Here is a 23,645-nt window from a genome sequence, read left to right on the forward strand (position 1 = left end):
CCCTTCCTCTTCACCACCTACACCGCAGATTTTAAGTACCGCACTGAGTCGTGTCATCTGCAGAAATTCTCGGATGACACGGCCATTGTGGGGCGTGTAGAGGTTGGGAGGGAGTATGAGTATAGGGACCTGGTCGGCAATTTTGTCAAGTGGTGTGAGGAGAACCACCTGCAGCTGAACGTGGCAAAGACGAAAGAGATGGGGGTGGACTTTAGGAGGAACAAGCCCCCGCCCTCTGCAGTCTGCATTGGTGGGACGAACATAAACATTGTGGACTCCTACAAGTACCTGGGTGTGGTGCTGGACAACAAACTGGAGTGGACCACAAACACACAGGCAGTCTACAAGAAGGGCCTGAGCCGGCTTTACTTCCTGAGGAGGCTCAGGTCCTTCAATGTCTGCAACCGGATGCTTCAGATGTTTTATCAGTCTGCTGTCGCGAGCACCATCTTCTTCGCTGTGGTGTCCTGGGGTGCAGGCATCGAAGCAAAAGACGCGAACACACTGAACAAACTCATAAAGAAGGCAGGGTCTGTTGTTGGCTCTAAGCTTGTCACCCTGGAAGAGGTTGTGGAGCACAGGATGCTGGCAAAACTGCTGGTGATCATGGACAATGTCTCCCATCCCCTCCATTACACCCTGGACAAGCTTCAGAGCAGCGTCAGCAGCAGACTCATCCAACCCCGCTGCCTTAAAGAACGGCACAGGAAATCATTCCTACCTGCTGCCATCAGACTTTACAACGCAGCACAACAACACTGAGCAACGCTCAGGGAAATAACTCACACTACTCAAAGTGACCTATCACTGACATGCACCTTTCTCTCTCTTGCACATTAAAATCCACAATGCATATTGTAATATAGTGTTTATCTGCGATACTGTACTTTTATTTTATTTTATTGTTGTTCATATTTTGTATTTTATATTTTATCTTATTTTAGTACTTCTGATTGCTCTGTACCGCTGCTACGATGACCTAATTTCCCCTCGGGGATAAATAAAGTTATCTATCTATCTATCTATCTATCTATCTATCTATCTATCTATCTATCTATCTATCTATCTATCTATCTATCTATCTATCTATCTATCTATCTATATATATATATATATATATATCTATCTATCTATCTATCTATCTATATGATGCAGAAGGCAACCACATGGTGAATAATTGATTAGGGTTAGGAAGAAAGTTGGACTCCATTTCACCTCACCTTTGTTAATTTTCCTTTTTACACGACGGCAATCCTTCTCTATATGGTTGTGTGTTCACAATTCTCAGAAAGTGTTTGAGATTCACTTGTTCAAAGATCGTTTGTGAAATTGTTTGGGAAGAGGCTACACTCCTAATGGGGAAAAAAAACAAAAAAATGAAACTTATCAGAGATCCTTTATTATTTTGTGAGAGAAGATGATTCACTCCTACGAAAAACAACTAAAACAGAATGAACTGAAATTCTTTTTTTATTCTTCTTTTATTGTGCTTGAAACCGAAAAGGGATTTTTTAATTTAACTATGGACTGCTTCTGTTGGAGAACATTATTTGGACCTTTTGGACAATGATTTAAAAGACATTTTCTGATGCCACGTGTGGCTCATTGTGCAATACACTGCAATAAGTTTTTGAAACATATTCGAAAACAATACTTTACTCTTATTTCTGTCAGGCCCAAAATCAGAGAACGCAGCTCTGGAAGTTGCCGCAAAGAAGCAAGACACAGCAAAAAACAAGTTTACCTGATTGCTGGTACCTAACTCACTCTCATGGTATGTTTTTTAATTGAATCCCAAATTCTCCCTGTGCTGTGCATGGGTTTGGGAGTGTGGTGTAAATGGTAAAATTAGGTTAGATGGTCAGTATGCAGTATGAGTGTAAACAGTGTAAATCACCTGGAGTAGTCAGAAGATTAAAAAGGTGCCGTACAAGCCCATTTACCATTTAATGAAGTGCAAGACAAAAAGTTATTTAATGTCAGTATGCATTTTCATTGCAATTTTTCAAGGCATCACCAAAGTAATTAAGATACATCCCGTGGAAACCATGAATATCTGTGCCAATCTGTCAAGTAGATGTTTCACTGCATAGGTAAAAACTCTGACCTCATGGTGGCGCTACAGGAAAAGTCTGGAGAAAAGTCATTAAGATTCATCTTCTGGGTACCAAGACTATCTTTACCAATGGCATGGCAATCCATCCAATAGTTGCCACAGCATATAACTAAAAACAAAAAAGGCCAACCTTATGGTTAAGCTACAATCTGGAGCAAAGCAGTGGGCCGATAGCCTCGCGAGCTCTATTGTTTTTTACTTGCAGATCGGTCTGGTAACTTGCAGCAGATAAAATTTGGAGAAGTTTGCCTAAGATCAATCAGCGTTGGTTTTGAGGCGAGTCAAAGTGTGACGCATCGGGAAGCGACTGTTCAGTGTAAGCATGCCGGCTTCCATGGATGAGATGAGTGCAGCTATCTGCTTAGCAACGCTTTTTTCTCTTGTGTCCTTCTGGTGGAATATGGACCGGGCACCCGAAATTGTGCCTTTTATCAGTAAATTCACATTTCACAAACGGCAAATATCCTTTACGAACATGTTGTTTACTTTGCCTTGACGCTCTGTTAGTATGTCATACGCTTTGTTGATCTGATTGGTTGATTTGGCCTGTCCATCACTAACATAGGTGGTGATAGACAGATGGTTTATTTCCACCTCTTCCCAAAAGATCTTCAACCGATAGTTCCCAGATGGAAATGCAAATTATGCGAATCAATCCATCTGGCAGTCAGGTTAGTGGACCAAACCATCAACCAACAAACCAACAAACCTGTATGTCTCTCAATATAGCCATGTTGCTAGCATACCTCTATCCATTTTTTATCTGCTTACCCTGGGCTGGGTCACAGGGGCAGCAAAGAATTCCACATGTATCTCTTTGCAGCAACATTCTCCAGCTCTTCCTTGGGAACCCCGAGGCATTCCAAGGCCAGACAACATATATAATCTCTCCAGCCCGTTCTAGGCCTAGCCTGGGGCCTCTCACCAGTTTGAAAACCTTTAATTGGAGGCACTCAGGAAACATCCTCATCAGATGTCCGTACCACCCCAACTGACTACTTTCGATGCCGAGGACAAGCAAGTTCCCTCCGAATGTATGAGCTCCTCTATACGGCTGAGCCTAGCCACCCGATGGAGAAAACTCATTTCGAACTTGTATCCATGATCTCATTCTGCCGATCACTACCCAAAGCTCATGACCACAGGCGATGGTCAGAACGTAGATGGGCCTGTAAATTGAGAGCTTTCCCTTACGGCTCAGCTCCCTCTTCGCCAAAGCGGTTCTCTACTGCAACTGCTCTATGCCTGAAGTCTGGGATAGTGCCTGAAAACTTTAAGCCATGGATTCAGAGTGTAGACTGTACAGCATCAGTAACCAAGACACTCCTAGTAGGAGATATTAGAGAGCAGAAGGAACATGAAAGAGATACTGAGGGATCAGAGGAGAGCAAAAACAACACACAGACAGAGGTTGTTTTATTCAATAATAACTGCTTTGATTCCTTCTGTTAATTCATCAATTTTTTTGTTTTAGATTTAGTACATTTAACTGACTCATCAAGAGCTGCTAACAATGACCAAACTGCGCTGAACTTCATCGCCTTTTTTGTCATTTTCATATGAAACGTTGGATTTCCAATTATGTTAATCACTACAATTGTTATAAACACGCCAAAATGAAGGATAACTTTACAGTAACACTGTAATTCAGTAGAATCCAGTAGACATTTCCGGATGTTATGTATGGGACAGTACTGGGCTGAGAAGCTGCATGAATGTGATGGGTAAAATACAACATGACATGATAAATCACAGGCCGCATCAAATCACATCCCTTCTCTTGCTGCAATCTGAAGTACCGCATAATGCACTTACATATATGAACATGCAAACATGAGAAAGTCATGTAGTGTACGCAGCTTTAAAGCAAGCTTAGCGTGTCTGTCATCAATTATTAATAACCACGCACATGTATGTATATAGTTCATACAGTATGTGCCCTGTATGTCGTCTGAATTTATAATTGCCGGCAGGACGAGTGTGAACAAGAGCGTGGATGAGAAAGGACACTTGCTCATATCGTGTTCTGCTCATACAGTAATACCCTCTATCCCTGCATATAAAAAGCCTGTACGGATTGCCCTTTAAATCTTTAACCAGTGTTCCCTGAGAGGAGCAATCAATTATGAGGGAGAAGGTTCATCAGACCAAAACGGGCCAACATGGTTAAATACATGCTGGAATAATGGCTCGATAATGGGATTAAAATCATTCCTCAACAGTCACCTTGATGCATGATTGAGAAGCATGTCTGTATGAGTGGTTCTGTCAATCAGAAGTGGCCGGATAGTGTGTGTGTGTGTGTGTGTGTGTGTGTGTGTGTGTGTGTGTGTGCGCTCCCTTAAAGACGTATTGTCCTTGTGAGAGTATCCCAGTCTGATACCCTTGTATCAGACTCTTATAAGCTGACAACAATGGATTTTGATTAAGGAATTATTCTTCTTAAAAGAGAGCGAATGCATTAATGAATTCAATTATGTGTGTGCCAGGAGCTGCTCCTGCAGTTCTGGCTAGCGGCACATTAATCCTCTGGGCTGGGATCTTAACTGTGCTTTGGTTAGATATGCTAGAAATGAACAGGTTTTATAGGAATATTAGCGCAGAGGAATTAAGACAAGACAATTTTATACTACTTCACAATGGCCTTAATCCATCATTACGGAAAATACTGCAGATATTTTAGGGGTTTAGAAGATGCTCGACTTTAAAAACATTAAAGCTCTACTTTATCTCTTCTTTGACTTCTTACTTAAAGTTAGGACATTGCAGATAAACAGAAATATACACAAATCTGGTTTGAGAAGACATGGTAGTTGGAAGAGACAATGCATACTCTGTCATGTTGAAGTGCCCTTGAGCTGATACTGGACAGAAACCTGCTTAGTCATTGTGATTTGGTCTGCATAAAAACACAGTAACTAGAGGAAAAAAAATTTGATATTAAGCTCTGCTGTCTTACCTGCCTTCTTGAACTTGTCCAACAGATTTTGTCTGACTACCCTCTGGAGGTTGAAGTAGTCGTCTTCCTCATCCGGACTCTTTAGGTAGAGAGGGATGTGCTGGAACACCAGGAGGTGTTTGGGTTTGGGTTCCTGAACAGAGACAGATTTGAGGGGGTTGGGTTCATCATCGATCTCCAAAGACAAAATTCAATTGTTGCGTCAAATGGCTTCAGACGGCAGTTATTATCCTAACGTCCAGACATGGCAAAGGAAGACATTATCTAGCCGAATGTCCTCATAAATCAGACAAGAATAGAAACGTGTGAGTGATGCCATTCTACCGTTGCGGCTCTGCTCAGCTGCTCCTCCAGCCACGTCTCCTGGGCCTCCTGTAGATGAGGGCAGGCCGAGGCGTCATAGAAGAACTGGGAGTTCAGAACCAGGCAGAGGACTCCACCCACCTGAGACAACACGAGAAAGAAGAGACAGAGAGGTTACCTTAACCTCATTCATTTTTCAAACAATAACAAAAACTTGGCTAAAGCTATCTCAAAGATAATGTATTTTGTTTTGCTGTATGGTCATATCTGTAACTGCACTACATTCAATTCTCATGTGTCTTCTTTTACTGTTTGCAGGGCGAGGTTTGATAACGGCATTGTTACTTATTTTGATCCCCAAAGGGGATTTTACACATGATCGGTCCTACTGTCGGCAGTTTGCGTAACGCAAATTTACGGATAAAAGGCACACTTTTCAGATGCCTGGTCCATATTCAAACAGAAGGATCCAAGAGAAAAAAAGCGCTAGCGGGCAGCTTGCTCAAAAGCTGCACTCATCTCATTCGTGGAAGCCATTTTGTTTACGCTTCTTGTTGCGTAACACTTCAAGCCACCTCAAAACCACTGCTGATTGGACGCCTCCACATTTTCGATATTGTATGTTACCAGACTGATCTGCGAGTAAAATACAATGGAGCTTGCAAGATCAAGATGGTCTCACGAGGCAAGCGCCAAACATAATTTTGTCTATATCCATTGCAAACGATCGGTTCCCTCCACAACTGAACAGCATGCTACATGACAACACTAGCAACATGGGATGGAACTGCCAGCCTTGATTTATATAAACCATGTGCAACTGCACTGCACCTTTTTGTACTGCTACTAATTACACATTCTGAGATGTCTGCTTACCCAAAAGCTGAAATAGTCATTTCCCCAAGCACTGCAGTACTGCTCCAGCGTCCTGGGAGTGGGGGTGTTGCCCAAGTCATGGTTCCCACTGACAAACACCAGCGGGATAGAGGGATCTGTCCCCTTCAAGGCCGCCTTCAGGTCTCGCTCCTGACCTTCTCTGAATGGAGTGTCTGGGGAGAAAAGGGGAACTCATTGTCACAAGGTGAACATCGGCTCAATTCAATATCCTTGAGGCAAATTAGGTAGCTGTAACAGACATCCATACAGAAATAACAAAACAGCATTGACTTGGACCATAAAAATCCATACTTGATTATTAATATTGATAATAACACCTCACCTGGACAAAATAGAGTCAGAGAGAAATCCACATGAATGTTGATGAGAACTGTCAGATTGAGAGTGTGAAGGGTACTACAGGTGAGAGTCGCCTGAGGGAAGGGGGATTATTTGGATGATAATGATGACAGCTAAGAAAATGATCAATAGTCTGCACATCTCGACTTTATATCACCATGGTTACTGGCATGATGAGTGGTGTTCTGGTAGAAGCCTTCCCCGGTCCACCCGGCCAAACCTGAGCACTCTGCGGAGCACTTTCCAGATTCACTGGTCCAAGACACGTGAGGCAATTGGTTTTACATCTTTACAATGTGTTCATTTGTTTGTGTTAAAATCAAGAGTACTACGCTTAAGGAGGAGCATATCAAATATTCAGTTCCGGTATAGGTAAAGGAGAGAGAACGGGTGAGACTCAAGAATATTTATAATATAGAATGTATATTAAACAAAGCTATCAGCCACTTCTCTTAAGTTATTCCTTCCTCTCCCTCTCCTCTCTTATTCCCTTTCCTTTTTATTCATCTGAGTAATTATTTTACTGGCCTACTTTTGGAGCAAACGTTTCCTTGGATGTTTGGATAGGACTAATTACATAAGAGCCTCTTTTTTTTCAAACAGAACATCTTGTGCATGACATAGCTAGAGAATGCAGAGTTTACAACGCATCCAGATAAAAGGCAAAACATCGTTTTCACCTGTCTCTCTTCTATAATTAAGCCAGCCTGTCAGTCTTCAAATTGTCAATACAACACACAAACATGCACTCAAGTACAAAAGGACGCATAAAGGCCTTCTTCTGTTATGTATAACAGAATATGCGTGACACTTCGATTACTGCATTCAGGTTTGGCGAGTATTTGCTTCTGTGCAATACATATTAATTCCCTCGCATATAACAAGAAGAACAATAAGGTTAGTGCTATAAAATGTTCACACATTATCACTAGCAGTCAACAAAATGTAGCACCTGATTGGCTAGCCTTAACGTGTGCGGACACCTCAGGGTGAATCTTGTTAATTATTTGAGCTGCCAGTACAGCTCTAGCAAGTCTCTTGGTCAATATCTACTACTAGGGAATGAAATATGCAAGTGCTAATTTACAGCATGTCTTTACACAAATTACAGAGCGCTATAGCTGCCTAGTAGGGTTGGGCAATATGGCCACATTCCTATATCCTGATATAGGTAATTTCATATCTTGACAGTGACATATATCAAGTTATAGCATGGTATTTCTAGTAATTCAATAAATACATAGACTATATGAAATAACCACATGGTAAAGCCTATTTTTGTACACTCCATGTTAACGGAAAAATACCTTTATGATTTGCTCCCACATGCAAGGATACCAGCATAGTCCAAATTATGTAAATATTGTAATAACACAGATCAGTCGCTGGTTTTATGGCATTGCAATAGAACTATATATGTCGTCATACTACTGTCTGGTGTTTTGTGCACAAACCGGTGACCAAACATGACAAAATTCATGCATAAAACATAAAAGGTGCATTTTGTCTTGGTTTTATAATAACGGTGGTGATACTGTAATTATGTAATTTATATGAATGAATTCCTCCATTTCGTTCTAGAAAATACATTTTGTGCCGTGAAAAATACATTTTGTCATGCATAGGAACTTAACAATTCAGTGTTATTGAGGATTATCAAAAAATGAACAGTCTGAACGATGGTTTACAGCAGATGTTGTGTGGTGCAGTTTGAGAAAAACTATACATCTGGTTTGATCTCTGGGGAGCTGACAGTTTGAAGCAGAGTCTTGATATAAATGATGACAGCTGAGACCCTGGCAATGTGAACTCATTATTCCACAATCACAATATTTGACCGTTGCCACAATTGAATACAAACAAAGGCAGCCACACTAATGAAGCTGGGATGGAGAGCAGGGGGCACAAAGGTTGTCATTTGAGAAGCTGAGGCAATTGTTGCAGCTGCTAGCTCACAACTAACTCTGCTGTAACAGACAATTGGATGCCGTAAGACTTTAACCATTTATTCACAAGTGGAGACTTTGTCTTGTTTTTATTTTTATAAGGTCAGTTTCTCCAAGTATTTAACACGCTTAGACAAATCTAGAGGTCACCTTGTCAGCTGCTCCAGTGGAGCTTGTTGGTAGCTAAAAAAAAAAAAAAAGTGTTTCATGCTTGACTGCACGAGTGGGAATGTGTGTAATCGAGTAAGTGGGAAGCAAGGTGGGGCTCATGTAGCATGTAGCCACATTTTACTCTTTTTGGATCCATCGAGTGAAAAAAAAACTGGTAGCCACGGAGAGAGGCAGGGACGCTGGGCAGCCTTCTGCTTCCTCACACCTCCAGCTGCCTGCCTTCCACTATAGCCATCCACTAACATAGCAATAACCATGAATCTTCCTTCGGCAATGCACAGTGTAAAGCAATCCTCAATGAGACAATACCTCATCAATCTACATTTGAGACACCTTGCTTTAGATTAATGGGGAGTGGTGATGGGCATGACAACATGTCTGTTTAATGCATGTAGGTTGTTTAGGTACAGATGTCCTGCCGCAGTTGGGAAGTCTAGAATGCTTATTCATTATAAAACTATATTAATTATCTGGTTACATTTCCCAGTTGACATGACCTCCTTCACTTCCCTTAAATGCACAATGAGAAGGATTTTTTGTCTAAAAACATGAAACATGTAAAGATTTATACAGCTGTGGTTATCTTAAACTAAAGTGAACACAAACAGAAGTGGACAAGCTTTCTCTCGTTTAATGTTATAGCGACTTGTACTTATATAGCGCCTTTCTAGTCTTCTGACTACTCAAGGCGCTAATACACTACTTGTCAGATTCACCCATTCACACAGACATTCACATTGATGCCAATGGATCTACATACCATCTAATCTAACCATTCACGCCACATTCACACACCCATGCGCAGCACAGGGAGCAATTTGGGGTTGGACACTTCGACATGCAGACTGGAGGAGCCGAGGATTCGAAACGCCGATCTCTCAAATGGAGGACGACCCGCTCTTCCTCTGAGCCACAGCCGCCCAATGGGGATGCCTGACTGCATCTTGTGCTTGCATAGCGTTACAATTACGTAGTGACTCATTCCAGAATGCAACTACACCTGAAATCCAGGTCTAGCTCAAAGCGACTGCTTCCACGTACATCTGTGGTAACCCCGCAAATAGTATCTAAAGTCTGTGGTAAACACTGTACTTAATTCATGTCTGACGGAAATTTTGAAACAAATCAATTAAACTGAATTTAGATTACACTGATGCATCTGCAATGGGACAGACAGACAAGCCAGCCACCACTTGTATCTCTGTGGTCTAACGCTAACTGAGGGTTAAGATTAACAGGATTATATTCATGAGAAGTATAACACATTCTACCTGTATCCCTTAAACATTAAAATGAAAAAAAAATGAGAGAAATGCATTTATGATCTGATTTTTGGGTTGTTAGAAATGGAATTCTTACAATTTGACTTCAGGACATCCCTGTATTCTCTTAGTAAAAGTCCCATATCTGTTCCTTGACATAGCTACATTTCTTTATACACAGGTGCTATAAAAACACATTTCAGGCAATATTTGACTACAGACATGCTGAAATTCATATATTTTTATCGTGTCAATTCAGAGATTTTCCAAAGTAAAAGTCTCTTAAATTGAATAATAACAAATCAAATTGAAATACTTATGGAATCACAACACTAAAATATCACAATACATATCGAGCACCCAGGTAAAGTGATTGTACTGATTGGAATAAAAGCCTATTGTCCCAGCCCTACTGGTAATAGTGCCATACAACATTATGCAAATGACCACTTCCTTGGCAAGGGGTCGAATACAAGGGGGAGCAGAGGATTTGTGATGTGAACTTATTTCCTTAAGTATGCCCCGATATTTCAAAAACGACAATTAGCGTGCACAAACAAGTGATAAAATGCTACATACAGCAAAGTTTATTTCATCAATGTGTAGAATTCCTCATACACAGGAAATATTGAAGGCTCATGTAACATTTTCATTTTATGCAAACATTTTCACGCCCTGCTTTTTTCTTTTTGTGTAAACTATATACAGAGCAGGTTATATGGAAATGAAAACACAATGCTGGTCTCTGCTCTCTCCGGGGCTCTGACTGAGAGGCCTTGTTCATTTAATGAGATTGCAACACAGTGATTCTCAAACCTTGACAGGAGACTTTGGCAAGTTCTTGTTGAGCCTGTCCAACACTGTAAGCACTTCTCTCAATCGTGAGTCGAGACTGCACACACACCTCGGTGTGTGCGGTCTTGCTGTCGCATACATTTTCTACACTGAAACAACTGTGTTCTCAGAGTTTGAGGGAGACCTATATTTGTGACTCACTCAAGCATGTACCTGCATTGACTGAGGTGACACTGGACGACAGTTTATGACATGGTGGTATGTGGAGTCATTAAATTTATCTCACAACCTTTCACACACAACTTAGTTACTTTACAGTGCTGGATTGATCCTGCCCTGACCTGATACTAAGAATTGGTACTTCAATCCGTGATCTTGGCACATTTTATATTTCCTTTCTGTGCTTTCCTACTGTGTTATAGCCAACTCAACCTGCTAGTTTTGCAGCGCTGGACCTTCAATATTTGGATCAAGAAGCTCATGCAAAATGTGTGGCGAATTACGTGGTGTCGAATTCTTATTTCAAAGTGTCTGATAAATATTTAATCATCTATATTATAATTTGTCATATTTAATGAAATAAGGTGTTACAAGTCCCGCCAACCTCCATGCAGCTGGCCAATCGCGGCAGGAAGTTGTGTGAATGTTGGATTGTCTTGTTTAGGAAAATTAAAGAAATAGCCAGCTGCAGCTCCAGTTCAAATGTGGGCAGATGGGGCGACTGAAACTGTTTGATCATCTGACAAGCGCGTCTGATTCAGCATTCCAGGGCCTACTAGATGCATCCCTTTAACAGTTTTTCAGGCATGTCCTAACTTAGAGACCTCAGGACAAACCAAGAGCATGCTGGAAGAACTACATATCCCATCTAGCTTGGCAACGTCTTGCAATGTCCCTGGAGGACTTGGGAGCGGGTGGCTTGTGCTATCTTAGGGCCTACTCACACTGACCATTTGTACCTAGTTTGACCAGGGCTTGGAAATTTCCCATGATATTTACAATAGTTGTCGTACTGGATCTTTGAACCATGTGTCTCCTGGGCCACTATGAATTGCTGAAGAATGGAAATGGTAACAGAGAAACATTTCTTAACCTCTACAGTATGACCCTTGGAATTCCCAAAATCCCCACTAAAATCAACTGAATAAGTCACTGGATAATCCCATTGGATAAACACACAGAGAGCCTCCCTGTTCACCCACCAAAATCTAGCCTTCATACTCTTCTCTCCTCTGCTTCACAACCCCTCCAAGATTCTCATTTGATCTGCCTTCAACAGCTATTAAACAGGTCTCCACAGTTACAGAGAGGGGACAGGGGAGTCCCAAGGTAACCTCTACTTCACCTTTATGAGTTTTACACACACGGAGATTCAAACACATGCTTGAAGACTTCTCCCTGCTGTATCATGTGTAACATCCTTCACGAACCCCCAGAGATACCGCTTGGATCCTTTGTAGTGCTCATTAGGAGAGTGTTAAGTCCAGCATGTTTCTCTAATCTAATCAGCTCTCCATCTCACCCCCTTTTCCCCACCTCCTCCCTGCTCTTTATCCTCTTCATTTGTCAGCTTTGAAAATAAGTAAGAGAGGGGAGATTGAAGAAAGTCCTTGAGATGAGAAAGCATCTCTTGGGGGTTAGCTTGGAAAGGAGAGAGGGAATTGGGCTCAAGGAACATTCTATCAGTAAAGGTCTGGATGAAACAAGGTTGTGGGAGCAAGATTGTCTGGTTTGGGGGAATGAGGTTGTACTTTGTGGTCTGGATGGTCACCCTAGATTTGTAAAAACTTGAGGAAACTCTCAAAAGACTCTTCCTGAAGACCCATACTAAACTTAACCAATCAAGATCAATCCCTAACCTTAATCTTTTAAGGTCAAGGCCTAACTTTGACCATTTTGCAAGACTTTCGTAAATCTTGGGTTACATGGACCAATGTGGTGGGATGCAAATAAAATAATTTGAGTCCATCTGGGTTCCTCTCCATCTTACGTGAAATAACATTGACAAACGCGATGACATTTCTATAGTTTGTTACAGAACAATAACAAGACCAACCAGACCTTTTGATTCCACCAAACCAGATTTAATTCACATGGATGCTTCAAATAGATTCATCAGAGGCGAGAAGAAATGTGTTTGTGTATGGTGTCAGACTTGCAAATGAAGGCTGTCAAAATAAGGTATGAGGCATGATACCACAGCTGTTTACTAAAGAGAACAGACAGGAAAGGAGAACGTGAGAGCAAAAGGAGAGGAGAGATAGAGAGTGAAATCCGTGGGAACAGAAATACAGTTGCCAATTTCCTGTTGCTGACAGGCAGCAGTGTTGACAATGCCAGTTGACAGCCAGCTTCCCCTGGCCACCACCCATTCATTCTGAATTGTAAATAAACAGTTTAAGGGGAAATGTCAGGCGAGAGACGGAAGTAGCAGCTCTGGCTATAATATCTCTCCCCTCTTTCCTCCTGATGCAGAAGCCCAGTTGCCAGGCAAGTGACGGACATGGCGAGTAATGAGGATGGCATACACAACCTGCTCCATTTGGGCTGACAGTAACAAGGGCTGACGCTGCGGCGTTTAAAGGTCCTCAAGGCCCCAAGGTTTAAACCCAATGTTTACACTATCTACTGTCCCACTGCGCATCTGAAATAGAGCTTGCCACGAACTATAAATGCGGCTGATCAGAGTGAGACAGAGAAGGGATATGGGAAATGGATGGCGGCCATGTTTTGGTCCAAATGGGGCAGACATGGAGATGATGAGGATACTTGGACGCTTACAGCAAGACTCTTAGATGATATGGGATGACAGCTCCAGGAGTGATCATGGCTGTCACCTCGCAGCTAAAATTGGTGGTCATTATGACCCCCAAAAAGAGAGAAGAGGGAGGCAAGTGTTACTGTGTGACTAAGCCAAGTCAAATCTGTGTTGCATATGAATAGTTTGCCTTGAGTCAAATTTTAGAAACAGGGGCCAAGAACATTTTACGGATGACATAATGCACTGCATGTACCTATATATTCTGCTAAATAACCTCTTCAAATCTGGATCACTACCAAATATTTATATCACGATCTGATCAAACATGCAAACAAACGCACTGAAAAACACTGACATGCAGAGATGGAGAGAGAGAGAGAGAGAGAGCGAGAGAGCGAGAGAGCGAGAGAGCCAGGTTCTGCTCTTTTCTCTCTGTGCCCATTCCTTGAGGCCAAGCATCCAGGCAGGCACCTCATGCTACTCCCTAATTGTCATGCAAAGGTAGTTTGCATCAGTTGGCGGCTTGTGGCTCTTTTTTGCTGAACATTAACTCTGCAGTGTGTCCTGCCGGCCGTTTCCACTCACCCCGTTATCAAATCAGGCAGCTGGACATTAAGAAACACGCACACCGCGCTGTAGTTATTGATTTCATTGCACTTCATAAAAAAAGCAACCGCTTGACACTAATGCCTGTCAAGCTCACACAGTCAAGTTCTTCTACGAAGCACAGGTATTTTACTCTATAAGGAGAATCATTTCACAGGTTACAACAGTTGACAGGCTAGCATTAATCATCATATCACCGTCCCTTCTGAAATAGAGACAGAGACAAATTTTAGCACTGAACACAGTGTGAGTTTCAGTTCCAAACAAGGTGGAAATGAGCAACAAAGTTTTAATTTAGCTTACTAAACCAGCCATCTCTGGAGGTAACCAACTATTTTCCAAAACCCATTCTGCTCTGAAAAATCTGTTTGTCTGGCTAGACAGTGAAAGCATCTGGTGGATTGGGGAAACCAGCTGCCACTGTGGCAAAAGACATCAGCTTGTTGTCCCGGTTCCAAGACATCTAACACGTCTAACTCCCAGCACAAGAATGATGGAGTGAAACCACCTTTATGTAAACAGCAACCAAGTGCTTTATATAGATTGATATTGCATGCTGTCACGGGGGTGGGGGGGTCGCATGTTTATGTTTATGAAACTGATTTTACAAACAATGCAGAAAACTAACTTTTCTACCTCCCAGCTGCAGCACCTGTAAGCGAACCATTTTGTAGTCAAATCAATGGCCGAAATCCTCATCAGCACAGAAACTAAAGTTGCCTGAGAATTGCCAGAAGCTCTGTGTTTTTTCACAGATAAATATCGGCTGCTGTCATAGGGGAGTACAGTGTTTACTCGCTCTGGCTGGGAAACACAGAAGTCTAATAAATACCTACCTCAGTGAGAAATATTCTGTAGCTGAACCATCCCAAAGCTGATGTTCTTCACATAGTGCATTAATTAGATCTGGATTGTCTCAGAGGGCAGCTGAGAAATCAATATAACAGACAAATTCAATTCTCTTTAAATACTGATGAATGTTAAAAAAGCTTGCTCGGCTTCGGCTAACTACAGATCTGAGAATCTGCAGTGAAAATTAAAGACTTGCAACATTTTGTATATCTACACTCTCCTGCAGCCACACAGTTCAGTGTAACACAACACCTTACCATCGTACGAATTCTTTCCGTCACATATTTTTTGGTCAAATGCCATCAACTACTTTTCCCAGAGGTGCATACGCAAATTGCACAAAACCTCTCTGACCCGCTGTACAGGGGTCATGAATAGAGAAATGTGCCTGAGGCTCAATAATAACAGCTGCATTCGCACAATGAGATTCAGATTACACTGCATGTCTACTTGGAATCCTACAAGACAGAAAAAAAGCATGACATTTTAATGGTTTCAGTCAGAAACACTGTTGTCAGTTGTACAGTATATATATTTGATATTGGCATAATAGCTCCTTTCAGAGCAGCTTTCCTGCCTAATCAGAAAGTCATCTCATGCTGGGCAGGTCAAAAACGTAAAACCCAAAGTGGAAAGAGAGCGAGCGGGGGCAGGTTTAACACTGCTGATAAGTCTGACCTCTACACTACACCTAATAAAGCAAAGTTGGAATATCCGTACCAAGCCTGATGTGGCACAGATATGTAGTATGTTTGAACAGAATCCCAGTCCATATTAACAGTTCAGCTCGCAAAGGCAGTGAAAAACACTCAGAAGATTAGTCTACATCAAATATGCTGCGGGTAAAGGCTGAGGTGTGGTTGGAGGTGCATCGATTAAGGTAGATGAAAAGTTCAGGTGTTACGGCTCAGTGACGGACCTGACACACATAGCTGATTTGTACCTCCTCAAAAATGTTGCTATACGTACGGATGTCAGAGGCTACGGAGATATCGCCTGAAGACTGCCAGCACACTGCCCTAAAGGGAATGTAACTCTACTTCTATAGACACATGCACAGGGCCGTAGCAGTCATTGAACATCCCTTGCAGTGACTTCAGGTGGCTCAACGCCGTATGTGGTGTTATGTCGTAATGTCGAACCAAATTTCACAAGCACGAGTTCTGCCCAAAAAGGTTTAGCTGTCCATATTTAGCAACTCAGTCACACTATGGTGAATGAAATGCCAGAGCGGAAAGACCTGTCTGTGGGTGTTTTGGTCAGCTACAACACCAATGGAGAGAGAGTTGCGTATAAAAGGGGGTCAGTGTGTCAGTGTTGCTTCACCGTTATATCCATCCAACATGCTAATGCACATTTAGCCCAGAGTATCCAGGCAGACACATAGCTTACACACAGCTAAAACACAATTTGCTAGTACTCAAACTCTCTTATAAATGACTCTAAATATATTTATATTTTAAACTGTTTAATCGGTTAAAATGCGTTTAACAGGTTACGAAAACAGCTGACAACAACTGATGATCGGTTTATCTGGGTGGCATAGATGAGTCAGGCTACATCCACACAAATACATTTTCCCTTATACCGTGCAGCCTGACTGACATTTGAAAAAGATGGCGCAAACACACGTTCGCTTCCTGATTAGGTCTTATCAGTCACGACTTGTCCTTCCCTTAATTTTGACGCCCTCGAGCGGTTAAAGTAGACTTAGTTCAATTAGTCACTACAATTATTTGACTAATTCATTGGATCAGATATCGGATGAATTAGGACGATCAAGCATTCCGATCCAGTCATTTCTTTTTTATTAATATCAAACACAGCAAGTCAATGAAGCCATTGTTTGTTGGGTTTCAGGCAGCACCTATATTTAAATACTACATTTTAAAATATCTGTTTGCAGTGAACTTTACATGGAAGTGTTATTTATTTATTTTTGCTGCTAATGTTCACTTTGTTATTTGTTAATAAATAATATTAAGTACTTTTATATCTGTGTTAATTTGTTACCTTGTTTTTAAGAAGGCTAAATGTTTATTTCAAGCCTGATGCCTTCACTCACATGGCAAGGTATACGGTTCATTCATTCAACAGTAGGATCGGATCGGTATCGGGTATCGGCCCATACGCTCAGCCCAGGTATCGGTATCAGATTGGAAAAAAAACTGGATCAGTGAATCTCTAGATGCCGGTGTGTATGAAAACTTTTATGTTCACTGGCCACGAACGTCAAAGGTCGGCAAGTGTTTTAGAAAGAATAAAAGACCTGGTTTGATGGCTGATGGAATAGTACATCATTAACAGTGTTTGGGAGGTGGTTGTTGATTACTTTCTAACATTTCTCAGAACTATCCTTTGATCCCTTTGATGAAAAACAAGATATCAGCTTTGGGCGCTGAATCTGACAACATGCAGCTTTTGGCAGTGCTGAATACAAACGAGGCATAAAACAAGATGATTGGTGAAACAGTGCGTGGAGCATGAAATCACAGCTTGTGTTTCTAAATAGTTTGCTGTTATCTGAAATTTGGGAGAGCCATTTCAAACACTTTGAAATAAGTGCAGCATTTGCATGAGCCTGTGTGATGTACCAGATGCCATGAAATAGCACTGGTGGTGGGACCTCTGCTGTGTCATTTGGTCTCACTAAAAGAGGCCGGGCAGAGTTTAAACTCACGCCACTGGTATCTGTGAGATCGCATTAAGTCCTCCAACATTAGGCGGATAATTGGCGGATACAATGCTTGAAACCAGCATCTTGTTTGTCCTTGGGAGCATCTGTTAGCTGCTGAAGCTGGTAATAAGTATGTGTTATTGTAGTTTCTTTACAGGCCTCAGAACTCAGCATGTTTGTTTTTTTTCACTCGGGGAAGTTTCATGTAGTATTTTCATGTTTAGCAACAAAAGTAATGTACTTCAAAACAGCGTTTCATCACGACGCAACAGCAGGACCCAGAGAAAAATATTGTCATTCTCAGATTCGGACTTTACCGGTTAAAAAACTGTAATGACAACCTTCATTTTCAGGAGAAATGGCAGCAGTGATACTCTCACTGAATTCTTGAAATTTACTAAGGGCGCGCTCACACTATCCTCCCGGACCGAGACCCGGACTTTAGGGTACTTGTCCCCCCTCCCTCTCCCCCCCGCGCCCCAGCCCCGTTTGTACTCACACTACCAGGGCCTCGGCCAATGCTTCTTGCTGTCCACACGCCTTCAAGCCGTAACACGTCACACGCATGGATCACGTGTGTGTGGCTTTGTTTACAAATCTTTCCACAGACCTCAGAGTTTTTGTACGTCTTGTCAACTGTTTTTGAATATTTTCATCCGACCAAATCTGCAGTAAACACTCCACCTCCGCATCACACCAACATGAACCTTTCACCGCCATTGTTGTTGTTGTTAAATGTCCGCGCATGGTCCGTCCTTCTATTTACATGTCCGAACAGGCGGACATAACGCTACTGCCGTAGGGCTCGTGCTCGTGCGCGTACACGTGCGCACGCTCGTGCTCGTACATGTGCAAACGGCTCCGCTAAAGCCCACCTATTTCAAGCGGGCCGTGGAGGGCCAGCTGGCCCCAGTTGAGTGCGGAGCGGGTGCGCTCACACTACTCAAAAGGTACTAGACTTTAGCTGAAAAAACGGTTTTGGCCGCGGCCAAAAGGATAGTGTGATCACGCCCTAAATATACTAAAGGTTTTCAAGTGAAGTGCATGTGTTTTTGTGCTTTATCCCTACCTGGCATGGCATGGACCAGGTCGCCACAGAGCACCATAAACCTCGGCCTGGGTCTGAGCTGGTTTACGGCCTCCACGGCCTGCTTGGTGAGCTCGATTTCCTCGGCCCATTCGTCCCCTCCGTCGTCACAGTCGCCGTCCCTCCAGGCCTTCATCAGCCCGAACTGGGGATCCGCGGCCTGGATGAAGCAAAATGGCCCCCTCCACTCACGCTCTGCATCTGGAACAAGAAGAGAGGGCTGACATTGAAGTATGGACTTAGCAGGTGCATTGACAGAGATGGAAACTGGTTATTACAAAAACCCCACTACAATTAAACTTTGTTAAAGCTGCATCAGGTAACTTTACGTGTTTTTGTTGTTGTTGATGATGTTTTTGGTTTGGCTCATTATTTTTGTTTGCTTGTTTGTCAGTGAGATTTCGAAAAATACTAGGGATGCACGATATGGATTTCTTTTAACAGCTACTGATAACTAATAATTACCCGTTTCGCATGGTCTCTAAGGATAAGATAACCAATGATTTCCAGGGGTGAAACGATTCTCCAAACTCACGATTCGATCAGACTTTTTATTGTAAGATCATGATTTGATTCACTGTTTCGTTTTAAATATTTTTTTTCCAGCACTGACGCATAAGCCATTGTTAGACTTTCAACTCTTTATTCATAAAGATCAACAGATCGTTGGTTTTGTGCCCTATCAACTGTCATTTACATTATCAAATTCTTCTTTAAACAGATGCTGCATGGTATGAAATGTGATAAAACTACCATACATTCTTTTTAAATGTACTACACCAAGGCCATATGGTCAAATTAAAAAATATAAATTTGAAAATGGGGGCTGATCCAGCTTTTGATTTTGATAATCGAAATGGAAAGCTAATTTTGAATGATTTTTGACAGAGAATTGAAATCGTGACGCCCCTAGTACACATAACTGCGTACACTATATACTCGAACTCACGTGCAGACATCGTTGCCGATGAAAGGATTCAGTGTGTCACAGCAGTTTCACTATGATCAGTCGAAAAATCCCACCTACACTGAGGGGGAACTATCCGCAGTGGAAAACCAAAAGAGAACATACTGGGAAGTACTGATGCCAAAGAATGTGAGTCAGAGCCGTAGTTGAAATACGAATTTAGTGTGAAATTAAGTAGCCTATACACACAGACTATCTAGATAGAAATGTTCTTGCATGACAAATACATGGAGAACAGCAATTATTACTGATTTACATGTCAGCTATAATTATAAGTGCCACTGTACAATGTGAGAATATGCATATAATTCAAACTCAAATTTAAACAAATTCAAAGGACACACTGCTTTCATTAGCAGCTGACCTACGGATTTATCTGCCGGGTATTAACTTCACATTCTAGCACAGCATCTGAACATTTTCATCTCAACATGTTTATGTGCACAGAACACTGCACATGGTAGCATGCAGAAACATAAAGTGATGCGGTATCATCGCAGCATTAGTCATTCAGCGGACTGAGGCCTGCTGTGAAAGCTTCATGTAGAAAGCCTTATTATACTATTCATTTTTAAAATCAACGCAACACTTGATGAGTTGAAAGTGCTGTGAAGATCCAAAAGGGAGGGATTGTAATGTACAACCTTTTTGTTAAAGCTGTACAAGCTCTACACCATGAGTAACTTCTGCTAAATAATTAACAAACAGCTACATGTTGGAGCATGAATGGCAAAAACAAACAAGTGTTTTACGTAATCCTGAGTGCGTAACAGAAGGGCACTACGATCATATTACTCTCAAATATTTATTAACAATGCAGGTCCTTCCTGTATTTCCATGTATAGATAGAACGGAAGCAGACACTCAACACGGCATGGCTGATGGTAGTGACAAGGTCCGACCCGAAGGACACGAGAGAAAGCCCGGCGAAGTGATACGGTAATGGAGCCCATTGTTGCCTGCAAATGGACAGATGCAAAGAGCAGGTGTAAACAGTTTTTGTTCCACTTTCTGTAGTTTCCGGAGGATGTAAAAGCAGCGCTGTAGTTACACATGGATGTCGCCATGGAGAGTCTGCATCTGCATTCTGCACAAATCCCCTCACTCACACTCAGCAGGGAGAACTAGCTGTTCAGCATCCTCTGTGTCTCTCCCAAATGAGTGTATGATAATTCTGTCCTCCACGGAAACTTGAATGGAAAAAGGCAACAAAGAGTGTCTTGTTCCTGAGAGACAAGCAAGTAAAAGCTTAACAATGACCCCCCCTGTGTAATGGAACCGCACTCTCCTTTAATGATTATCATCATAATTATATCTTCAAGCAAATTACTTAATAATGCCTTTAGTTCAAACTGGCCTGGCCTTGATCTTAACTTATGACTACACGGTGAGGACTGCTGATGAATTTTGAATTTGAACAGCTGCCATGATCACTGCAGTATAGAGTTAAGCTTCCTGCTTTTATCTCAAGTCCATGACAGTCCATCAGCATTTACTTCAGACACCGCGGACCAGATCTGTCTTTTAAGCAGATTAAAAACTCTCATCAGCACATCTTGAAACCTAACAACTTACATATATCCACTGGTGGGCTCGCCTCGAAAAAATGCCACAAACACTCCCTCTTGGATGTCCTTTATGGTAGAGAAAACATGAAAAGTGCCCTCAAGGGTGCCCTTTCGATTAAGTAAATGTGATGCAGTCTCCTTAAGTGTGCCCTTAAATGGAGAAAACGTGATAGGATGCCCTCTAGGCTGCACTTACACACAGAAAAGCGTGATAAAATACCCTCTAGGTGTCCTTAAAATTAAAAATGATGATTGATACGCAATGTAGCACCCTACATATTAGAAAATTTTCTGCATGCTGGTGTCCCACTGCATGCTGCTGGTGCTCTTTTTATTCCCTGCCAACAGTCCTCCATTGCACGCATCATTAAGTTTTCAAATCACACAAATGCATGTAAAGGTGCATGTACATCCCCTATGCAAGTTGGTCCTGCACCTGACTTACGTGCTTCTTTGTAAGAGGTCGTGGACAATCTGTAAAGATTTCACAAAGCTGCAAGGTACACTCACACAACTCCTGCAAGCTTTTTGTTACACTGAGCATACTTAACAGCACAATGTCTCTCTCTGGAGTCAGTTGTGTGAACTATTTCACAGACAAATACAAAAAGAAATTAAAAAACACACACACATTAGGACTTGCAGAAGCCGACAGATCTCCCATGACAGGAGATAAGAGGCAGCAGCCTTGTGTGGCTGCGCTGGTCGAGCACAACTTCAAACATAAATCGCACTGATTTCTCACATGGCAGATTGTACACTCCAAACAAAATTAATCATCATCTGAGATGAAAGCTCCCCGGTGCTTGCTTTTTGCAGCAAATAATAAAATACTCAACATTTCAATTTCCTCCCTTGAGTTCCCCTCATACTAACTTGTTTAGGTGCTAAAGAACTAAACAGATGAGAAGGAAAGAAAATAATGAGCATGTTAGTGCGATCACTGTAATGGTTTGAATCCTTCCTGACTGTAGAGTTGAACCACTTCAGTAATGAAACATTTTAGACTCATTTAATCTACTTAACTGAGGTCTGCCATGCGACAATAATCCAAGTTATGCTTGTATGACTCCTCCTCAAAAATGCAGATGCAGTAAAATCAGAGGTCCTAAATATAGACCCACACTACTCAGGGTAGTTCAAACAAGATTTTTTTGTTTTCAAAGTTTACTCATTGAATGACCACCTGTTACCAACTATTACCTATTTGATTTGTTTAGATTTGAATTTATTTCAAACATATTAAAATAGAAAACAGAAAAGGTCATCCAGAAAATAATAATTACACATCTAGAACGCGTGGATACATAAGTAACAAATACTTCACTTTTGTTCTTTTTAATATGTCCAAATAGTAGGAAAAAGGAAACACTTATTTAATCCTGCCCCTTCTCTGTAATTCATTGTTAGTTACAGCTTCCTTTGTCATACATTTATTTGATTTTCAACTGTTTTAACTGTGCTTAACACATATCTTACAAAATACAATACTATTTTTTTCATATATTCCAAAAACAAATATATATTGTAATCACTTGCATTCATTTATTTTACCTAATAAAACATTTGAAACGTGTCGATATATTTTAGTGTCCAAAATATAAATTCATTCAGATATAATAAATAAACAAAGGATAAGTAAATAAAACAGAATTAAAAGGGCACGGTGATATCAATAGTAGGCTACAGCACTTCAAAACAACCATAGCTTTTCTGCAATGATTTAAAAACACACCACGACACTACACTTTATTTTGTAAACACAAGCTAGTCTTGCTATGGTGACCCGGCTGTTAAAACTATCAAAACTACACGAAGCTACACATAAGTCGACTGCATGTTCTCCATTAGAGCATTAACCTACTGCCTGCAACAACAACTTGTGTAACACCCAAGTTAGATAGAGCATTAGCTCGCGCATTAGCATGTTGGCTAACCGACGGGGCTAAAGTTAAATAAGCTACTGACAGTCGGCTACAGTACCTTCAGTCAGTCCGCTGAAAGTCCGCTGTTTAGCCCTGAGAAAGATGTCCTCACTCTCTGCCATAAGACCAGTCTCTTTCAGAGTTATCCGGGTAAACTGATGGGGTGACCCGTGAGCCTGTCAGTTAAGCCTCCGAGCAGGTTTGTTTATAACTGCTGGGTCGTCCCAGCTGCCGCTCGATGTCTGGTGACTATCGGTGATCGACTACTACCGCCTGTTCCTGAGTCTGTGGCTTTTCTCTGCAGCGGCCCCCAGTGTGGCTTCAACACGCAGGCTTTCCTCCCACTCTTCAGACTTTACTTTCAGATGCCGTATAAACCTTTATAAACTAAGCAACTTTAGTCGAAATTATTTT

General features: G+C 41.6%; 1 protein-coding gene across 1 annotated transcript; it reads right to left on the bottom strand.

The window, feature by feature from the left end:
* Positions 1 to 1,344: 1,344 nt before the first annotated feature.
* Positions 1,345 to 23,425, bottom strand: cpped1 (calcineurin-like phosphoesterase domain containing 1; the record flags this gene model as incomplete). Its single annotated transcript, XM_083932596.1, has 6 exons — positions 23,290 to 23,425; positions 18,754 to 18,972; positions 6,255 to 6,427; positions 5,400 to 5,519; positions 5,076 to 5,208; positions 1,345 to 1,352 (listed from the first exon to the last, which is right to left on the bottom strand). The coding sequence occupies exons 1-6, from the start codon at positions 23,351 to 23,353 to the stop codon at positions 1,345 to 1,347; spliced, it is 717 nt and encodes a 238-aa protein (XP_083788722.1). The 5' UTR covers positions 23,354 to 23,425.
* Positions 23,426 to 23,645: the final 220 nt, after the last annotated feature.

The sequence above is a fragment of the Echiichthys vipera genome, assembly GCF_963691815.1.
Source record: "Echiichthys vipera genome assembly, chromosome: 18".
In the NCBI taxonomy this organism is placed as follows: Eukaryota; Metazoa; Chordata; class Actinopteri; order Perciformes; family Trachinidae; genus Echiichthys; species Echiichthys vipera.